This window comes from Acromyrmex echinatior, chromosome 6, assembly GCF_024713525.1.
Source record: "Acromyrmex echinatior isolate Ae372 chromosome 6, ASM2471352v2, whole genome shotgun sequence".
Lineage (NCBI taxonomy): Eukaryota > Metazoa > Arthropoda > Insecta > Hymenoptera > Formicidae > Acromyrmex > Acromyrmex echinatior.
Window position 1 is genome coordinate 9767562 of NC_141857.1, and position 23691 is coordinate 9791252.

A 23691-nucleotide genomic window follows, 5' to 3' on the forward strand; every position below is an offset into this window, starting at 1 on the left:
AGGCGTTGAGTTCGTAGGCGTTTAGGCCGCGCGGGAAAGGCGTGTACATGGCCGATCACTCACTACTTACTCTTTCCTGGAAGTGTTCTTTCGAAGTTTCCTGATGCTTGGAGGCCTCAACGATCTGGTGATGTCTCTGGTCAGTTGGAGCGAAAAGTCTTTGGCAGCGGTGGAATGATCGTTTCAGAATTTGAACTGATGTTATAACTTTGAAAAGTGTAACTACACAGAACTGTACAACTATTATATATAGAACTAATTTTTTTTTCTACGTCTTGTCTCGCCATGTCGCGGTTTATATAGGCAGTTTTTTGAAGGTAGTTCTTTGATAGAGTGTGTTTGGTTGGAAATCGAGGAATCAGCTTCATAGGATTTTTCTTACTATTTGACACGATAATAATTTTAACTATCATTGGAAAGTTGCCCTTAAGTTGGCCTCCGCCCACCCCGTAAGTTTCGATTTTCTTTTATTCTTATTGGTGGTTTTCATAACGGGAGGAGAATGTGTTGTGAGTTATCGGTTTCTTTTCTTATCATTGTTATAACTGGGAAAAATCATTTACGTTTTATCTCTTAATAAGCGTGAATCGCAGTTTGTGTTGATTTTTTTCAATATTGGAAGATCATTAAATTTTATGAACCTGTCTTAAATCTACGCATGGGACCACTTGCGTGATATCAGCGTGAGGTGATTAAACATTTCATCTTCTTTCGAGTGTCTGCGCTGTGTCAGCGCACCCTTATTATCGCGAGAATCATTTTAGGAATCGGCCCAGCTTAGCATCTTGGTACTGACGCGGTGTGTTAAAGTTTATTTGACGATCTTCTTTTCCACGATGCTCGAAAGGAGATTTAACGTTTGATTTCCAATGTTTTGATGCTATAAAAGATTTCTTTATCGCGGATCGCTTGATTCTAAATAAACAGTTTTTCGGCTGGAAATTTCCCTCGGATTCATGTTGTCGGTTATTTGTTCCTTAATTTATTGAACGCGAGACGAAGAAATCGTAGAGTCCACCGGACATAACATAATAATACTCATAACCGCGGATTGTGATATGTAAAACAATAGGACGCATTCCCTCATGCACGTATAGCGATATCATCTAACGGGATGAGTGAAAATTAGCTTTGATCGGTATTAGAAGCTTAGGTTATTACAGGACTTCCTCCTAATGCAAAAGAATTTCAGATACCGTTCATGAGAAATATTAAAAAATATCCTTTATACAAATTTAGATAACTCAGAATTAATATAAAATAATAACAATTTATGTTTCGAATAAACGTTTCTTACTTATAACAATAATAACATTTAATATAATTAGTAAGTATTTGATTGACGATTACAATTTGATATTATTTGCGAAATAAGTGAGTTGTGAATGAAGTTGACCATAGACATATACAATAGTCGAGCATTCGCGGACGCTCGCGGGCGCCCGTGCCCAATTTCAGCATGTTGCCGATCCCTGCTCTATAAGACAAATATTTACATAATTTGTTGTAAATAATATAAATTCTATTATGTTAATAAATCTCTCATATTCTAATTCTTACAAATACCAATTACATTTGAATGGCAATCGCTGCTAATTATATCAAATATCAAATAAAAAAAAACTCTACATACTGCAACCGCACTCACGAGCATAGCGCAACTTTGTCGCTCGTTCGCAGCTAATTCTCTCTCGACTCGGTAGAATTCTCGTCTTTATAACGACATTCGTTTGACTTTAAAGGAAACGTCACAGAAAACGTATCCTTACTGGTTACTCCTGAGGGTCATGGAAGGGTCTCGAAATCGATACTTGGGCACTAAGCACAAGTGAGCGTGTCACTCTTTATCGAAATTATTTTACGCGATTTTCTACAGAACTGCGAACGTCGATGGCTCTCGTAAGCCGGCAGCTCAGCCTCGGAAATGGTAGAGGAGGCGGTTCACGGTCGAGGATAGAGGATCGTGTGGAGAAGCAAATGGGCGACGACAATAAACCACACAATAGTTAATAACAATAACAAATATATTTGAGTAATCTCTCTCTCGACTCTCGTTCGTGCTCATTGTCAAGGTCACGACTACAGTATACGATCGAAATGTGTTACTTTAGCCTCGCACATGCTCTACACGGGGCGTATTAATTACGCTAACTTTCGACAGCACGAGCTCACGCTGCGCAAAAACACTTTTCACAAATCACACGAACATTAGTTCGACGCTCTGATAACTGAGATAGGAGACGGTTACAGTATCCTTGCAAACACGGCGTGGCTTCGTGCTCGTTCGCGGGGCTTCGAACCAATTTACAAAATATCAATTTACGAAATAGATAAAGAACACGATACGAAGTTCCGATTAATCAAGACAAATCGATATGCAACAAGACTTAAGCGGATGCGGAAAGTAACTCTCCTGAAAATCTTATAATGAGTCGTCGCGGGAGGCGACACGCTCAGACACAAATACCGCGAAAAACTTGACACACGACAATGCCGTGTGCGTCTCACATATCAAACCTGACAATGATAGTTTGCGCGCTTCCTGGACATGGAAATTGGTGACCTTAGAATTGTGTGACTCTCATCTCACTCCTTCTCAGTCTTCTAGTCAGGCCTCAGGCTTGCTATCCTGACTCTCTAGGCGTCCTGCGTCCCTCGGCAGTGCTTCTCGCTCGCTCGCCACAGCATAAGTGCCGGGTCAAGCAGTGATCACTATCAACCACAAGGGGGCCTTATCGTGTCTAATTGGTGCGAGATCTTGCAAACTCCGCGAATCGCGCGAGCTCTGTTATTCACGCATCCTGTATCCTGCGCGCGGAATTCGACTGGGTCGCAGAATTTTTCTTCGGCTGCCTCGGAGACTCTCCCGGATCCTGGTTTTGCGGGAGACTCGCATCTCGGTGTCGGCGTTCCCGTAGTCGATGCCTCCGCTCCTGGATGCCGACCTTTCAGGAGAGGGCTCCGCAAGTTCCGTCATGAGGTCTCTCGCCGACATTTGGGCGTAGAGTGGCCATCCTCGGCTGCTGTCCTCGCGGTCCCGCCGCTATGTGCCTGTAATATATGGCGATAAAACATATTTCGGACCAAAGCAAAAATATTGAAATACGGAGCGATATCACTTGCGTGCTGCCCGTCTCGTAGGATGCTGGGCACCCCGGCTAATCCGTCCTTCGTCACTCCTCTTCCGATTCTCGGTCCTGGCCATCTTCTCTCTTCATCTGCGGTTCGGTGAGACGACGCAAAATTCATAAGGTTGTAAGGAGATTGCTAATTATCCTGCAAAACTCGCGATACGATAACGGTTGAAAGAACGACAAATCGATACTGAAAATCTGCGGGACGCACAATTAAAACGAAACAAACGCGAAATTGATATTAGGTGTACAAATAAATTTCCGCCGTTTGACAAAAGACTGTGCCAGCAAACTATGGTTAAAATTGTCTGATGTAAAACATTATATCGTAAGGTTGGACATCTGTCAACAACATAATCTTGAAATACTAGCGATTTTGTATCAGCATCATATATTTTTTTGTGCGAAAATGCCGAGTTTTGAGCTGAATAAGCGTCATTTGCGGGAACTTTTGATTTATTTCTTTAATTTGAAGAAATCTGCAGCTGAGGCTCATCGATTGCTTATAGAAGCATATAGTGAGGCTGCCTTAAGTGAGAGAAGTTGTCGTGAATGGTTTCAAAAATTTAAGAACGGTGAATTTGATGTTGAAGACAAAGAACGTAGCGGAAGGCCAAAAGTGTACGAAGACGCGGAATTGGAAGCATTATTGAATGAAGATTCGTGCCAAACGCAAAAAGAATTTGCACTTACATTTTTACTTACATCAATAAAACATTATGTATCGTTCTTTCACAATAAATGCTTAATTTTTGATAAAAAACGGCGGAAACTTATTTGTACACCTAATAAAATAACGCTACAAGAATGTGTAGATACGTCCGCCTTCTAAAAAGTGGAAGGATCCAGGACGCCAGAGTTGCACTGTTCGATTGGGTCTTCCGACTCTTGTAACGGATGGAAAACGTCACATCACAATATATAAGAAGCATTTTTCAAATCACACAATAAAAAAAACATTAATAAAAAAACATTAATAATGTTTTATTAAAAATACAATTGCTCATTCTTAATTGTAGTTTGTGTAATCATCTTCATACAAAAATAAAAGAAACTTTAAAAATGCTTAAAATATGCAAATATATGCACTATTTAGAATAGATAAGTATTTATTGTTGGAATATTTTTTAAAGAAAGATTTCTATTGTGATCTTAACTTTTTATAAAAGTCTGCTCTTCTAAAAAGAAACCATATTCGCATACACATAGTTTAATTATTATATATTATATATAAAATACTATTATATATATATATATATATATATATATATATATATATATATATAGTATTTTATAAGAATTCTTTCGTAACACATTTAACGCAAAACAATAATTCTTTATTAGGTACAATGAGACTGATAACGCAGGCATGGTTCCATGGGTGTGTGGCATGTTCGTACTTTATACACCGCATACTAATTGGCAAATGCCGTTATATACAGCGGAAGTGGTATTCAGATATCCCATTGTTGGTAGGATACTTTTCCGACAATCTAGAGATGATCCTGAGATGGATACTACTATAATAATAGAATATCTCGTTCATGCAGATGGCAATGCAATAAATAATACTGCGAACCATAGGTAAGTTTTGTTTTATATCAAAATAATTTTGCTATTATAAATAACAGTTGCTTAAGAAAAAGATGTAAGTTAACTGTTTCTTAGTCAAAATAAAAGAGTTATATTGCGTATCATATATTATATACTAAAAAGTTAACGTGTATGGCCATCCTAGCGGGCATAAAAACAGCAATAAATTAAAAAAAATTTTTAGTTAAAAAATAATTTAATATAATCAAATTAAAGCACTGGTTAGTGCATATATTAAAGTCCACAAAAAATTGTTTTGTATTTTTTGCATCTAAAATAGAGGCGTTACTAGTTTTTCTCAAAACAATGTTTTTCAAACCGGCATGACAAATAACTTGAATAATTTTTATCCGAATGGGTTCAAATTTTAATTGCAACTTCTTAGACACATTTCGCAGGGAAGTACAGTCGCGGACACTTTTGGTTGTGACACTTTTTTTTCAATGATTTGCAGAACACGCTAATATTTTCAGAGCGCGATTCACCATCTATCGATACGTGTAACGAGCGGTTATGATAGCTATCAAAGTGATACAGAATCGAAGTATACAAGATGAAATCAAGAAATGTATAATATCTTGTGCGACGCGACACACTTAAGATATTAATTGGATTAATTGGATTATTGGGTTATTTATTGGGTTAAATATTTATTTTGTGTGGGAAGGCTGTAAATCATTGTAGAACTGGGTTGATCGACATCTTAAGTATTTATCGCGTATATTTATATTTATCTTAAGTATTTATCGCGTCGCATAAGACATTTCTTGATCTCATTTCGATTCTGTATCATTTTGATATATATGCAATATTCAATTATACAGCTAAATATTAGGTGTTGGAATTAATTCGTAGCGTTTTACAAGTGATGGGAAGTACTTTCATTAATGTATTTTTTAATGCTCATGTGAAATAAATAACATTCTTTCATTAAAAAACGCTACGAATTAATTCCAACACCTAATATAATAAAATATTTTATATACAAAAATACTATACAAATACATAATATAAATTAATTATAAATACATAAATAAATAATGTATTATGTATTATTATGTATTAATTAATTATAAATATAATTTATATTATAAATATAAAATAAATAGTAATAAGGCTCTGTACGTATAAAACAATGTAGTATATCTAACTACATCAAAATGTACAGAATATCTTGTGAGGATTGTGATGTTAGTTACGTTGGCCAGATAAAAAGACAATTAAAGACCAGATTGCATGAACATGTTTCAGATATTAATATAAGTTCAAAATCATCATGATTTCCAATCATCATATTGAGGAGAATCATAATTTTAAATGGAATAAATAAAATGGACATATTAGACATAGATCTTCATACAATAAAAGGTTAATATCTGAAATGATCCATATTAAAAAACAGAAACATGACAAAATGACAATAAACAGAAAATGACACAGAATCTTTGCCTGAATTGTATTCTACAATAACATTATATAATACATTCTCTTTCTCCTTCCTAATATCTTCTTTTCCCCCCTTTTTTACCGTTTTCCGTTCTTGATAAATGTTTTTCTTCTTGACATTTTGTTATCTGACATTGTGAAAGTTAGATATTCGTTACTTTTGCAAATTTGCTTAAAATAATTTATAGAATAAAAAAACTATTGTACCACGAAATGGACTACAATTTACCTGTCCTTTTTTCTCTCTTTTTATTAATAGACTCTTAACACATTTACTGATATCTCTGACAAGGTACATTATTATATTACTAATTTGTATGTAGTTAATATTAATTCTTTTTGTTCACGATTATTTTTCCAAATTTTTTTTATGACTACTTTGATTCTTGATAAAAATGACTCTCAGCGTACTACACGGAATGAAAAATATGATATCAAAAATTATAATATTGTAATATCATGTGCATATTTTTGGTTTAGAATGATGTTGATATATTAAAACTACATTGAAAATGACTCAATTGGAATCGAAACGTTTGTTGTTAATTGTAATTGTTTATATGAATTTTTAATACTAATTTAAATCAAAGTTTTTTTATATATTACTGGCTCTTTGCCCTTCTTGTGTATTACATTGTTTTTTTTATAAATATATTTAATATATACAATATTCAATATTAAAACGCAAGACAAATTCGTTGAAGACAAATTTACAGCAAGTTACCAGCATCATGAGCAATCACAGATTTATACAATTTTACTTATTTATTAGACTCATGATTCTGGGAAATTATAACGGATGGCTTTTACTGATTGAATTTAAAATACTGTCATCTTCTTCTCTTGTGCATCGTTGTGCGTCAAGATATGGCCGTGGATTTACATAGCCTTCCATTTTTTTTTCTCAAAATTCTATACACTATCATTCTCTACAATAAAATATATATCATTAAAACAAAGAAAATTTTTCTTTTTTAACAAAATCCTGACTTTCGTATTCTGCAAGTTAATTACAGACTGTTGCTAATTATATGTATATAAAACATGTTTCATATATGTTTTCTTTTTCGTGTATAATCTTTATATATACTGGGAAAATAAGAATTCATAATTACTATGTGTATTAAAGTACTGTTATTCAATGTTTTCTTATTGCTATGCGATGCATAGCCCTATAAAATAAAGTAAATATCTAATACTTAATGTTAATTTGTATTAATATTACATTTCTGACATAAAAAAATGCTGGATCTATTTCGCAAGAAAAAAGAGTCGAAATAATTGCTTATTTTAATGTGGGATTTAGCGCGATTGAAATATCCAGACTATGTAACATCCATGTAAGATATAATATATTAATAATTATGGTTAGGTAAATTTTAAAAATTGAGTAATAAAAAGTCAATAGTTTAACTTAGGTAATTTTAAATGAGTAATTTTTAATTTTAACAAGTTATTTATTTATTTCAACTATATGAAAGCAAAAAATTATAAAGGGAAAAGACAGTTCTATATAAAAAACAATTTTTATATTTCAAATAAATATTTATTTGTTACTTCATATACAATATAATCTACATTTTGGAACATTAATTCAACGTTTGTATATTTTATGAGTCTGCAGGATACGAAAAGATTCTGTTAACCAGAAAAATTTTCTTTGCTTTAATGATATGTATTTTATTGTAGAGAATGACAGTGTCTAGAATTTTAAGAAAAAAAGAAATAGGAGGCAACGTAAACCCTGGGTCATATCTTGATGCACATTGATACACAATAAGAGAAGAAGATGACAGCATCTTAAATTCAATCAGACAAAATAGCTTTCAATCAAAGTACAATAAAAGTAAGAATACTAATAAAAAAAATTATTATCCCGATAGGCAAATTGTGAAAACATTACAGAATAATGGCGTCATAAACTGATGATAATTTTGCAATAATTGTGTTAAGATGATTCCAATTATGAATTCCAATTTTGATACCTTATAGATGAAAGCTGACATTAGATTACGATGTTCTGTGCGCACTGTAGATTTAAAGAAAATGGATATTCTCACCGTATCCCCGCTCAGAAAGAATTGTTAAATGCGCGTCATAAAGAACATTGAATGGTTTTCGCTTTAAAACATTTTGTATGGAATGATGAGTGGATGGTAACGATTTTTTCGAATGAAAAGGTTTTTTAGCATGGAAGAATGATGTTGTGAAGAATAAGAGAAAAAAAGTATGCTGAGAGAAATGTTCGTTTCCGTAAAAAATCTTGTTATATCACATTAGGATTTTGGAGATGTATGACCTCGCATAGTCCTGAATCATTGATGCGTATCACACGAATAGCGAGAAATACATCCAAATATTATCCAATGTGATGTTACCATACATTGCGGAAACATTTCCTGGCATACCATATGTACATTTCATTTAAGACAACTCAGGAGTGCATCGAGCAAGAGTTGTCCAAGATTAGCTGGCCGCATAACCTAACATTAGGACATTAGACTGGCTAGCTAAGTCTCCAGATCTGAATGTAATCGAGAACATTTGGGATATTATATTAGAGTGGGACCTTCAGAGAACATGCGAGGCACTTGCGCAATACGTCTTTAATCAATGGAAGGGTCCGCATAAGGCCCGCAATATTTCAAAATTTAGTAGAATCTATGCCCCAAATGTTAAATGCAGTGATTGAAAATCAGGGAAGCGTTATCCGATATTAAATAGTTTTATTGAATGATTGTAATTTTATTGAATGATTCCATCGAGGACAACTTTCGATAGAATGATTGATTAATAATATTATAATAATTACAAATATTTTTAATAATATCCCAGTTTGCAAAGTTTCTTATTTATTGAATTTATTTTCGTTTTCTTTATTAATTGCTTTCTTGATTATTTAGTTTCTTTATTATATTATATAATACTTTAATCATTAATGTTTATTTTCGTATTGTCAGTTTTATTGTTATTATAATACAATGAAGCTCACAAAGTTAAAAAAAATAAATATGCATATATAAACCCATCTTTTGGCGTACAACGAGAAGAAGATAACAGTATTTTAAATTCAATCAGTGAAAGCTATCCGTTATAATCTCCCAGATAGTGTCTAACGATGATGAGTGTCTAACAATAAGTAAAATTGTGTGAATCTGTGATTGCTCATGATGCTGGAAACTTGCTGTAAATTTGTCTTCAACGAATTTGTCTTGCCGTTTTAATATTGAATATTGTATATATTATATTTAGTATAAAATCATGATTAATAAATACAAAATAATATATAATACATCATTTATTTATGTATTTATAATTAATTTATATTATGTATTTGTATAATATTTTTGTATATAAAATATTTTATTATATTTAGCTGTTTAATTGAATATTGCATATACAATATATCAAAATGATACATAATTGAAATGAGATCAAGAAATGTCTTATGCGACGCGATAAATATTTAAGATGTCGATCAACCGGGTTCTACAGTGATTTACAACCTTCCCATACAAAATAAATATTTAACCCAATAAATAACCCAATAATTAATCCAATTAATATCTTAAGTATGTCGCGTCACACAAGATTTCTTGATTTCACCTTATATACTTTGATTCTGTATCACTTTGATAGCTACTAACTGCTCGTTATCGATAGATGGTGAATCGCGCTCTGAAAATTTTGACTTGATTTTTGTTCTGCAAATCATCGAAAAAAAAAGTGTCACAACCTCAGTGTCCGCGATTATATTAGGCATTTTAATGTATATAAAAAAAAAATTTTTTTTGCTCTAGGTCAAAATTTGTGGATGCTAGATGTAAAGCCCCGGAGCACCTTCAAAAAAAAAACGTACTAGATTCTATCATCGGTAGTGCCGCCATTTTGGATGTACAAAATATAAAAAAAAATTTTTGCAGACTTTAATATATGCACCGGTGTGCTTTAATTTGATTTTATATTAAATTATTTTTTAAATTAAAACAATTTTTGGATTTATTGCTGTTTTTATGCCCTTCCTATAGTGGCCATACCCCTTAAGTGAAGTCGAATCATATTATTCGTTGGTCAAAATGTTGTACCTTTTAGTGTAACAAGATATAATTTCGGGATTTGGCTGAAGAATTAGGACCCACGTGGAGCACTGAGAATGATATTCGAAGGGTGACGAGAGAACGCTCACTTAACAGCTTTTCACAATTTTATTTAAAAATAATCCCCTTTTTACTTAACACTTTACAATTATTTGATTAGATTAATTATTTATAATAATATTCTTGCTACTATTGATGTTTATACTTAGCATTAATACTTCGTGGCTATGCGTTACTTTTAATCTTGGTTCGCGTTCGCGATGATGATTAAACTTGTCGCGACAGGCGTTATCGCGGATATAACTAGGTACCATCACTCATGATGCGTATAACATGTCGTTAAGGTTTACTTATTAGAGAAACTCCCGATCTGCGATTAGGCAGCCGAATATAAAGGAGCCGCGATGTCACATTACGATTTCTGATGTGACCATATATGGTCACGGGAATCGTTTGGCGCACGTGCGATCTTAATCCGCACACGCAGCTGAATTTGCAGCCTTGCATTTGCGGGGATCGTTGCCATGCCGTAATGCAAGGGTTGCTTCTTGGTAATAGTCTTGCATTTTTGTGAACTCGTTACTATGTTGAAATGCAAGACTAAATCGTGGCAGTACTCGAGGGCTACAACCCCTCCCCCGTTGGAAAAGAAAAACGGAGGAACCGAGTTTTTCGTTTGATCCTCTTAGAAATGTGTATTCTGAGTTCGCTTTAAGATAGGTCTAGGAAGATAATATACATCTTTTATATCTGAGTCTATTGTTACACATTTTTTGGATTTGTTTTGTTTCTTTTTTCAAAATACATAAATTATTTTTGTGATTATTATCGCTATTAATATAGTAGATCCGTTTGTTGTCATTGGATAAATAAAGTGTTTCGATCAAAAGGATAGACTTTTGTCTTTTTCAAAATCTCTTGTTTTATTTAGTTTTTCTTCTAAGTTTTTTAGTTCTGAAGGTATTAATTTTTGTACAAAAATTATTTTTGTGATTATTATCGCTATTAATATAGTAAATCCGTTTGTTGCCATTGAATAAATAAAGTGTTTCGATTAAAAGGATAGGCTTTTGTCTTTTTCAAAATCTCTTGTTTTATTTAGTTTTTGTTCTAAATTTTTTAGTTCTGAAGGTATTAATTTTTGTACAATATTCTTTATTTTTATTGTTTTGCTTTGGTATGTATTACTGAAAATTTATATTTCCAATAATCTAGTACTGCCCAGTATTATCGAAGTACTCGCCAAAATAATAAGTAATTTGCAGTAATTTATTACTGAAATTTTTTATTACCTTTTTAGTACATTCAGTATTATTATTTAATATAGTACAAGAGCATTAAAAAATATTTAATAATAAATTATTGCGAATATTGACAATATTATTTTCGCGGTGTAATTCAGAAATATTAAGTACTACTGGATTACTGAAATCAATAATAAATAACTAATATATTGGTACTAATATATTAGTACAAATTAGTTCGGTCCGTTTTTTGTGTTCAAAAATGCATTTATTTCAAAACAAAATGAATGAGATTAATTAAAGTATTGTCTATCGCTGGCTACTATTTTTTCTCATCTCTCAGGCAATTTTCGAATTCCATCTCAAAAAAATGACTCGTCTTTGGAGGCGATTTAATTTTGGAGTCAATTTTCGATTTCTGCGAAAGAAGTGAACCGATGACTTGCCAAATCGTGCTGCATCCTTCGGAACAACCAGTAATCAGAAGGAGCAATGTCCGGAGAATATGGCGGATGCGGTAAAACATCCTATTTGAGCGTTTCCAAATATTTTTTTATGACTTTTGCGACATGAGGCCGAGCGTTGTCATGAACAAAAATAACTTTATCATATCTTTGCTCGTATTCCGATCGTTTTTCTCGCAATGCACGGCTCAAACGAATCAATTGTAGCCGATATCGATCGCTCGTAATGGAATCGCCAGGTTTCAGCAGCTCATAGTAAACAACACTCTTTTGGTCCCACCAGATACAAAGCATGATCTCCGAACCATGAATGTTCGGCTTTGTTGATGTTGAAGTCGATGGCAACGATTGACCGGGCTTAGCGTAGTATTTTTTCTTCTTGGGGTTGTCGTAGAATATCCACTTCTCATCTCCAGTCACAATCCGATGCAAAAAACCTTTTCTTTGTTGTCTTTGAATCAGCTGTTCGCAAGTGAAAAATCACTTTTCAACGTCTCTTGGTTTCAGTTCATAAAGCACCCAATTTCCTTGTTTTTGAATTATTCCCATGGTTCTCAATCATGCATAAACGGCTTGTTGAGTTACTCCCAATGATTCTGCAAGCTGCTCTTGTGTTTAACTCTGATTTTCTTCGAGTAATGCCTCTAATTCTTTGTCTTCGAATTTTTTTGGCTGTCCAGAGCGAGGCTTGTCTTCAACGCTGAAATTTCCATCCTTGAAACATCGAAACCATTCCCTACATCATTTGGAGCAGTGTCACTATAAACTTCGACAAGCATTCGATGGGCTCCAGCTGCACTTTTCTTCCAATTAAAGCAGAAAATTAGAACCTCCCGTAAATGCTGCTTGGTTAACAAAATTCAAACAAAATTCGATATTTCAAACACAGTAAAAATCAAGGTTTTTGTATGAAACTCAAAGCGAATAAACTGAATATTATTAGCAGATGTCTAACCTCTCTGAAAACGCCAAAATCAGATGTCACTAAGAACCATTAGCTGTAACAACAGCCGGAGCAATCTTTTGGAAAACGGACTGAACTAATTTGCACTATCAAGTTATACGAGGGCAAGTCAATACGTTTTTAGTAAAACACATTTTTTTTGATCGATTTATTTTTATTTCTTATAATCTCCTTTCAGCTCGATACATTTGATCCAACGATTCTCCAACTTTTTTAAGCCGTCCGAATAATATGATTTGTCCAATCCTTTAAAATAAGCCTCTCTTTCGGCGATGAATTGCTCTCTGGTAGTGAATCTCTTTCCTTCGAACTATTTCTTCAGGTTTGGAAACTGGAAACAGTCGCAGAGGGCTAAATCTGGCGAATATGCTGGATGGAGAAGCAATTCGTAACGGAATTCGTTCAATTTGGCCATCGGTGCCGGGCACGTGTGAACCCGTGCATTGTCTTGATGGAAGAGTACTTTCTTCTTCGCCAAATAAGGACGTTTTTTCTTTAAAATTTTGTTGAAACGGTTGCTTTTGGCGCCTGGCGCCATTTTTTTGCTGCGAATTCTCTCGCTCCATTTGAACGCCATGATTGGTTGGCCCGCTCGTGTGCGTTCGTGACTGTTCGATGCGCGAGGTTACGAGCATGTTTCCTCGCGCGCGCCCCGAGTCATCTTGTACTTTTTGTACCTCGTTATCCGCCATTACAATCATCGCAACGATCGCACCGCTGCATCACCGTAAGCTGTATTCCGAGAGCCAAATAAATAGTGTTCAAACTAAGAGAAGAGTAGTATTTGATTCTCGGTCACGCCTGAACGCGAAGAGAAGTGATTCCGCGTAAAACTTGCGTGGAAGCGTACGTACAGAATTTCCGTGCGTATCGCACAAATGGGCCAATAAAGCTGCGTAGTAATCGCCATTGATCGTTTGCTTCGATGGAAGATAATCGATATGAATTGTACTGTGTGCATCCCAAAAAACATCACCTTTCCGGTCTTCGCCTTCTTCGGAGCTGGTTCACTCGGTGAAGTCCATTGTTTTGACTGTTCCTCGTCTCGGGTGTGAAGTAATGGATCCATGTTTCATTCACAGTAATGAATCGACACAGAAATTCATCTGGATTACATTGAAACATCTCCAAACATTATTTTGAAATCATCACACGGTCGCGCTTATGGTTCACAGTGAGCAAATGCGGCACCTATCTTGCCGATAGCTTTTTGATACCTAATTGTTCGTGCAAAATTGAAATCACTGTGCCATGTGACATGCCTGTGATCTCAACAAGTTCGCGCACTTTCACTCATCGATCAGTCAAAACAATATTGTGGACTTTATCAATGATTTCTGGCGTAGCAACCTCAATTGGACATCCCGAACGATGTATCACATGTGGATGTACGATCACGTTTAAATTCATTCATCCAATTGTATACAGTCGCAAACGCTGGTGCAGATGTGTTATGAACATTATCCAACTTGACTTTGATTTCTTTCGGTTAAACCTTTCATATGTAGATATTTGATTACTGCACGAAATTCGTTTTTTCCATTTTGCAAAAAATACAAAGATTGTTCGCTTTAATCGTTTATAGAAATGAAACCACGCGATGAATTCCACTTAAAATTTGACAGTAATCAGCTGAAAGATGCTACTTGTCAAAAAGTAATGCGACATGACACTGCGAGTGCTCTCTGACTGATTTTTTAAGAACTTATTGACTTGCCCTCGTATTTAGTAATCCTGTATTAAACTTGTTAAATAATGCAGAGCACAGTAAATACGTTGAATGAATTATTAATATTAGCTTATTCTCAGCGATAGAAGTCAACGCTGTTTATCAATTAGTATAATTCTTCTTAATATTAATTATATAAATTTCGACCTTGAACATTTCTATTCATGGTTTGAGTCTTCATCAGCAGTCTTTCTCCTTAATACAACGGTTGTATTATTGTATTACAAAATAATATCTCCGACGTTTTTCCTTTCAAAAAATTGAACCTTAACTGTTGTGAGGTAAGTCACGCATTCACAAAGTTAGAAAGCTGAGTGGCAATGAGAACTCAAGCTAAAATAAGCTATATAAATGATTAAATTATAGTATGTATAAATTTGAAAATTAATAATTACCTTACCTCATATAGTCGACGCCTTAACACTGAACAATAAATATGTCGTATGCAACATTTTGTACATCGTTAATAAGTTAAAAATTATCATCAAAATTTTAAAATACTAAGAGAACAATTTGTGTCTTGCCATTTCGACCGTTGGTTCAATAATGATTACTAAACAAGTAACATAATGGTCAATTTGAAGACAAGTAAACTATAGTTTATGACATGTATTACGAACAATCTCACAGTTTATTGAGAATTTCAGTGTAAGCATGATTTAAGGCAACGGTATCATGTTGTAATTTAGCCCATTTGTTGATTAATATGCATCATCTCCGATATCAATCATTTGTTATAATAATTCTCCACATCCAGAATCTCCACATTTTGATAATCAAAGTTATGATCGTTTTGCAACCTATGATCTGTAATCACCGAATGAGTAGACTATGGATAAACTTTTGGTGTTCAAAAAGTCTGATTTTTAATTTTCTTCCTGTTTATCCCACATAAGAAGCATCACAATCACAACAAGTGAGCTTGTATACTACATTCCTTTTTAATTTATTATTTAAAAAGATTTATTATTTTATTCTTTATCAACCTTAATAAATTGATTCAACTTATTTCAAATTGAAAAAAGAAACCCTTTGGCAAACTCCATTAATTATATTCTTGAATTTATTCGATATCTCTTCTACACATGGCATGGAAAATCATTTAACCCGTTCTTTAGATAAGTTGTTATTTGATCTTTTGAAGGATTCAACTTATTTATTAATGTTTTAATTCTTGTATTAATAATATCGAATATAAAATCCAATGAATAATCGTTTTCCAAAAGTATCCTTACAACAAATTTAAGATTCTTTTTGTGAAATTGTGGATGTGAGATATAAAAAACTTTATCTATCAAATTAAAAATTATGTTCTTCTTTGGACGAAATCTTTTAGATGCTGAGACAAAAAATTCAAAAATCCTCTCGAAAACGTTGGTTTTTAATAGTCAAAGTCAACGAATTATTTTTTAAAATTATAATTGTGTCCAAAAAATTGATAGAATTACAATCCAATTTCAAAGCAAATTGTAACTTTAGATGGAATGAATTGAATTTTACAAGAATAGAATCGATTTTAGAATTCGGTAAACAAAGAACGATATATATATATCGTCCACGATATATATATATATATATATCTATAATAAAATGGTATATGATATTGAATATTGCTCAACACCTAATTCTCCAAGTTCATCATAATTAAATTAGCTACAATCAGAGAAAGCGGTGAACCCATAGGCGTTCCAAAAAAGTTTGTTTATAAAATTGATTGTCAAAAACAAAGTAAGTCGAATCCAACACTAAGCGAACAGCTTTAAAAAATTCATTTTTCGATAAATTACAATTTTTGCAAATAAAGTCCCATCATTGGAAAGAGCATCTAATGTCAAATCCGTTGAAATTTTGGTAAAAAGATATTACATCCAATTTATACATACGATAATTTAATTATTTATATAATTTTAGCTTGAGTTCTCATTACCACTCAGCTTTCTAACTTTGTGAATATGTGACTTACATCACAACAGTTAACGGTTCAATTTTTTGAGAGGAAAAACATTGCCGATATTATTTTGTAATGCAATAATCCAACTGTTGTGTTAGGGGAGCAAAAATTGCTGATAAAGACTCAAACCATGAGTGGAAACATTCAAGATGAAAATTATGCGTTTCGCGAGTTTCCTCTGTGTCCAGATCCATTCTTGGAATGCCAACGTTTCGTGAACTTTGCAGTCTACTTCATCAGGGCGAGGAGCAGCCTGATATTGAGCTGTTCCTCCGGGTCGTTCCTTTTTACATTACGCAACTTGTTGGAGTGATGGGGAAATAAGAGAATTGTAGGTGGGATGGGGGGAAGTGGGAGAAATCGGTCAGTCTTGAATAACCGGGAGAATGGTTTTTCATATTTTATTTATGTTGTAGCCATTATCTCTGTATCTTTAGATTGTTAGGGTGTTTTTGTATTTCTATGGCTTCTCTATACTTTTTTAGAAAGTATGATGTAATGTTGGCTATTGTGGTCGTTTTGTCAAACAGTATTTGATGTCCTGTTTCGATGTTGTGTTCTGATAATGCTGATTGCATAATGTGTTTTAGCCTGACATCACGTTGATGTTCCTTTATCCATAGATTGACTATAGGTTTATCAGAATAACAAATTGGATTGGCAGGATATTAAACATCCTTCATAAAACCAGCCTCATCCTCATCAAAGAACGCATCCACTTCACTAAGTTACAAATAGTCCAGATTTCCCATAAAACATTCTAAATTGTTCAATTAAAGGAATCTATAAAAAACTTTGTGTTAATTTGTCATAGCTAATTTTTCATAGTGTTACGTCCTACAGACGCCGCGATTTATTTTTCTCTTCGCCGCGACTATGATTGACGTCTGCGAGACCCGAGCGGGGCCTTCTGATAATGGACTGATAAAATTGAAAAAGGACCGGACAGGCGCCGCAAAAACTCGTAAACGTCAATCAACCTAGAAAGAATAATAACCTTAATGTATGTGTAGGCTCGAAAAGAGACAAGATTGCTAAGACATTATAAATGTACCGAAGTCACGCAATAGTAAAAATCTAGGCTTTATCATCCGAGACTGATTAACAATTTTTCTAACATTCTTTCTAAGAACAAAAACACAGGCGCCATATCGCACTTAAAAAGAAAAAAAGAACATAAACGCATAGAATAATTTCCAACAAGAACGTTATCTGAAACCAGACTCGGAACTAACAATGATAGCATGGTAACCATCTGCTTATCTACTCATATTTTCCGCGAGAATAACAGAATTCGTCATCCGTCTCGGAGCAATCTTGGCTTTTTAAAATAGAAGAAAAACTATAAATCACTTTCTCTTTTTCTCAAAACCACTCTATGTACTTTAGATCAACTACGATAAAACGTTATAAAAAATCATAAATCTCGCATGACATTTACAACTAACTTTAGCATCTTAAACAAAGGTTCAACATTATTTTTTCGGGGTATAAATAGAAGTCCCGCGGAAGCACAGAGTCAGTACCAAATTTTGAAGCACTCGGTTCACGTCAGTACCAAATTTTGAAGCACTCGGTTCACGTCAGTACCAAATTATAAAGCATCCGGTTCAGTTAGTAATCAGTATAACCCGCGCCAACCAGGAATCGCCAGTTGAGATTCCGTCCGAAGTTAAATGTAAATTAATCGCAACCGAAGTTAACCATACGCCACGGCAACTGCCCATCGAACGCTCTTCGTGGACGCCGGATCTCGTTGGGCTCGCACATAGATTCTCTACTCGATATCTTGGGGGCAGCTAAATAGTAAGTTGTAATTATTTACAGTCCATCTCGCGTTTCCCAGCATGGAAAACTCAATTATTGACCAAACACACACACACACACACACACACACACACATGCATTCACAATGTATAGTACGTATTTTCCTTCGTAAAAGACAAGCTAATGTACAAAATCTTTTCATTTTGTTAATAAATATAACGTAAGGTATTCTTCTGTTTTTATTAAAAATCACCCCTCGTATTCACTTTCCTCGAATACTTGAGATCGCACGAGGTCCACTCCCGGGTCAAAGGGATTAAGTTCCTTGACCGAAAAGATAGGACCGACGTTCGCATTGTCCAGTGGAACAGGTGTCATAGCGTCCCTTTGGACGTTGGCCCACATTCCGGGACTTAAAAGGTACGTACGACTCACAGGTGTTCGCCTCCGTGCGTATACCTGTGAGATTGAGTCTGACCGTCCTTCCATACCCTCTCTCATTATCTCCTTGACCAAACTATCAAGGGTTTGGACGTAACAATAGCTTATTACCCTTTTTTTTGCATACATTGGATCACTGAACAACAGTTATTATATTTTGCAAAGCATAAAAGTAATCCAAATGCGTTTTTGACGCTTGATGCCACAGGTGGCATATTTAAACGCGAAGCGTCACAAGATTCCCCGATATTTTTATACCAATGTGTTTTTGTTAATAAAGACGGTAATTAATACATTCCGGTATTTCAAGTGATCTCATCTGATAGAGCGATGACAATCGCGTTTTTCTTGCGCAATATTATTGCTAAAGTTATTCCTGTACCATATACAGTTGTATCCGATTTTGTTTGGGCCATTCTAATCACGGTTTCGAATATTTTTGCGAAATATAATGACTTGAATGACTATTTACAAAAACGTTACATGACTATAGTATGGGAAATACTAGCATGATTCTATCATGTTACATAAGATTAGATATTAGTCATCTAATTATGATATCAAGATGGAAATGCCTAAAAGGTAGCGATAAAATATTGTTGCCAGCATTTTATCTTCGCTGCATTGGCCAAGCATATAAAATGAATTCTCTGAAAGAAGTGAAATACTTTATGAAATCCATTTTAATTATAGCACTAAGCAAAAGTATTGAGTATACAATGGACAGTAAGCCATTGACGTCCAATGAACGTCTGCAATATTTAAATGGTATTATAAAAGGTAATAATATAATAGAAATAGATAATATGCGATAATGATAATAATGAGAATTCAGAAACTCAATCATTTAGTAATGATAATTCTAGTTATGAGAAAACTGCAATATTGGCTGGCTGGAATGAAGCAATTCTATTTGGGATTTTGCACAAAAAGTTGCGAAGAACTCAGAATACGATAGCATAATAAATGCATGTTACAATCTCGATTTCGCAAAACAAATCAAAACACTTTGTTATCTTATTTGCTTATATTGACGGATATAATGCGTTCATATTTTAATAGATCGAGAGAAATCGCAACTTCTTCATCAGTAGAAGCGGAATTTAGCAATCTCAAAAATAGAACTTTTAAAAGTCAGCTTCCAATAAGGATTGACAAATTTGTGATGCAACATCTACATTTTCTAGATGCCAAAGTTACAGATGCAATTGGACGAAATATCCGTTGCATCTAATGAAACACATGTTTTTGCAAAAAAAATCTGAAATAGATAAATTAGATAAACAATTAGACTAATATATACAATAATGTGATGACAAGATTTCGATGAAAGCTGATGAAATCGAGTACTATAAGTAACACAAATAGTTTCATCACTGAACAAAATTTGCATGAATCCAACAAGGCTTTTGAGCGAAATTTATATGAGTCTGATAATTGAGCCCAACCTGCATGATTCTGATGACGCAGTTGAAAAGAATTGGAATACCTATTGGAAGAATTGGCACGGTTTAGTCGGTTCAGAAAAAATTGTCAACAAGTATGCTGAAGAACTTCTCAAGCCTATTCCAAAAAAGCGATCTACTAAAATCGTCGTACTTGGACAAATATCCAGAATGGGACATTTTAAAAAACATTATGTCACGAAATTTACCTCTTATTATAAACGGAAGCAAATGCAAGCCAGTAAGCAGACAAGGAGTCACAATGACGCTACACGAAACATGTACTTTTGATTCATTACTACAACTCGTAGCAAGTGGAATCGCAACACATGAAGCACATCGGGAGGCAATCGAATCATGCACCAACGATATTTCGAAACTGGCGCGCTCCATTTTAAAAAACGAAAGATTGTTTTCCACATATAATGAAAGAGTTTCCATATTAAAAAATTTGCTTTTCTTTCGTGACGCGATAACTGATTATACACGGGAATTAAGTGATGAAATACTAACTGCAACGCAGCACATCTGGCGAAATATCTTTTTAAAAATGACTCAGTTACGTATTTTACAAAATCGTGCATTTGCAATTTTACGAATTAGCGTTCATCAGTATTCTGCAATATAAATACAGATATAATAATTTTTCACCAAAGATTGCAGAATATGCAGCGAGCAATAGATGATGCACAAAATATTACATCCAACTATCAAAAGTGTGGTGCACTAATGCGTAGTAATTTCGAATATGAAAACATATATTAATAGACACACCTGTATTTATTGACCACAGATACCTTAACTGTAAATAATAAACATCACTTAGATTTTATAACAAAAACTATGAACGACATAAATTATGTACTAGCAAGTATTGTTCATTACATACAGTATGGAAATATCAACGCTGGTCATTATATTGCGTATGCACTTGCAGGTACACATTGGTACAAATACGACGACTTGAAGAAAAAACGTGAGACAGTAAACGGTACACAGATCCATGTTATACTATATGTTAATATACTATATAACATATACTATATGTTAAATGTTAATGGACACGCGTGCGCACACCCACACACTTCACACACACACGCACACACACACACACACACACACACACACACACATGCGCGCGCGCGCGCACACACGCACACATATCAATACACACAAAATGAAGTTCAATTCCGATCCGTCAAATTCTATGCTGTTCATATAGGAATGAATTACATCCATAACTTGACAGCGGTACCTTAAATTTGGAATAATTCAGTGAAAAATGATCGTATCGGACTCCGTAAAAAAGCATTTTAAAGATAAAATTCCATACTTTCATGTGTATCTTATCTCATTAGGCTACTGTTACCTGATTTATGTCACAAGTGATTTAATACGTACGATTTATTTCAAAAACATATATATGTATATAAACAGATAATAGGTTAATATTAGGTGTTGGAATTAATTCGTAGCATTTTACAAGAGATGGCACAAGCAGTACACTATTTCGTTGTTACCTATAGTTCTGTATACATTGTAAACATCTATCATAGGACGTCATTTGCCGTACATAACCTTTCTTGAAATCATAAATAACAATACTGTATAATTCATTGAATATGTCAAAATTTGTGCCAGATAAAGTGTTTTTGCGGGGAGTTTTGCTTCATTACTTTAATATGAACAAAAGTGCAGCTGAAGCTCATCGTATTTTAGTGGATGTGTATAGTGAACATGCTCTGGCTGAGCAAACGTGTAGGAAGTGGTTTGCACGTTTTAAAGCTGGTGATTTCGACTTGGATGACAAGGAGCGACCTGGTCAGCCGAAAAAATTTGAAGATAACGATTTGCAGGCACTGCTCAATGAAAACTCATGTCAAACACTTAAAGAATTATCTACGTCATTGGAAGTTGACTTCTCAACAATAGGAAAACGTCTTAAAAGTTTGGGCATGATCCAGAAGGAAGGACATTGGGTCCCATATGAATTGAAACCAAGGGATATTGAGAGACGTTTTCTCACGTGCGAACTGCTGCTTCAACGGCAGAAAAGAAAAGGTTTTTTGCATCGGATTGTTACCGGTGACGAAAAGTGGATCCATTATGACAATCCAAAGCGCAGAAAGTCATGGGTTAAGCCCGGCGAACCATCAACATCAGTGGCAAAGCCCAATATCCATGGCTCAAAGCTCCTGCTCTGTATTTGGTGGGATCAGAAGGGTGTCATATACTACGAACTGCTAAAACCGCATGAAACCGTTACTGGAGATCTCTATCGACGGCAACTGATGCGCTTGAGCCGTGCATTGAAGCAAAAACGGTCGGAATACTTCGAAAGACACGATAAAGTCATCTTGCTGCACAATGCTCGCCCACACGTTGCAAAACCGGTAAAAACATACCTGGAAACACTTAAATGGGAAGTGCTACCGCACCCGCCGTATTCTCCTGATATTGCATCTAGCGACTACCACTTGTTTCGATCATTAGCTCATAGCTTGTGCGAGCAGAAGTTCACATCTTACGAAGATTGTACAAAATGGTTCGATTCCTGGATTTCATCTAAAGATGAACAGTTCTTCCGACGCGGTATTCATTCACTGCCCGAAAGATGGTCAAAAGTAGTAGAAAGTGATGGGAAGTACTTTCATTAATGTATTTTTTAATGCTCATGTGAAATAAATAACATTCTTTCATTTAAAAAACGCTACGAATTAATTCCAACACCTAATATAAGGACATATAAACATCTTATGTTCTTATAAATTACTATATAATAACATAGATACATAAAATGCATAATTATTTTTTTCTATACGATTTCTACATTGTTTTATTAACATTTTATATAAATTAGTATATATATGTTCTTTGATGACTTTTAAAGTATGAGCTCACAAATACTTTAATACACAATATGTATTAAGTTTAAGGCAATAATTGGCTATTTTTGGACTCCCTCTTTTGAGGATATGTACTATGACTAATAAATTTAAATGAGAATATAGAAAAATAGGCTTGTGTATATGCAACACAATATAATTAATGTGTCAAAGCTTTTTTTTAACAAGCAATACAGTTAACTCAAAAAATAAAATTTTTAATTACATACGCACAGCGTAACGAAATTACATGCAATACGTAATAAAATTGTCGCTCAAATCTAATTTTACATACTCATTTCTGCGTTAGGATATTATATATAAAATTTGAAATAGGTATTCAGTCAGAAGTTTGGAAGTTCAAATTGTAAAAGTATGTTTTACTGATTCTTGTTGAGAATTCAGCTCAGTCAATAATTTAATAAAAAAAAACGACAGTCCAATCGAGGATTTTTTCAATGACCATCTTATTATATTCGGTATAATTAAATGTCAATTTATAATTATTTAATTAATATAATTATTGTAATT

The 23691-nt window shown here is 34.0% G+C and overlaps 1 protein-coding gene across 3 annotated transcripts in view; it reads left to right on the forward strand.

Annotated features, from left to right (window-relative positions):
• Rsod (superoxide dismutase family protein Rsod) overlaps nucleotides 1–23691 on the forward strand; it is a 271460-nt gene that overhangs the window by 107864 nt on the left and 139905 nt on the right. For all 3 annotated transcript variants that reach the window (XM_087407501.1, XM_087407503.1, XM_087407502.1), the window contains one exon: nucleotides 4479–4718. In XM_087407501.1, the coding sequence (XP_087263627.1) occupies nucleotides 4479–4718 (240 nt within the window). The remainder of the gene's footprint in view (nucleotides 1–4478; nucleotides 4719–23691) is intronic.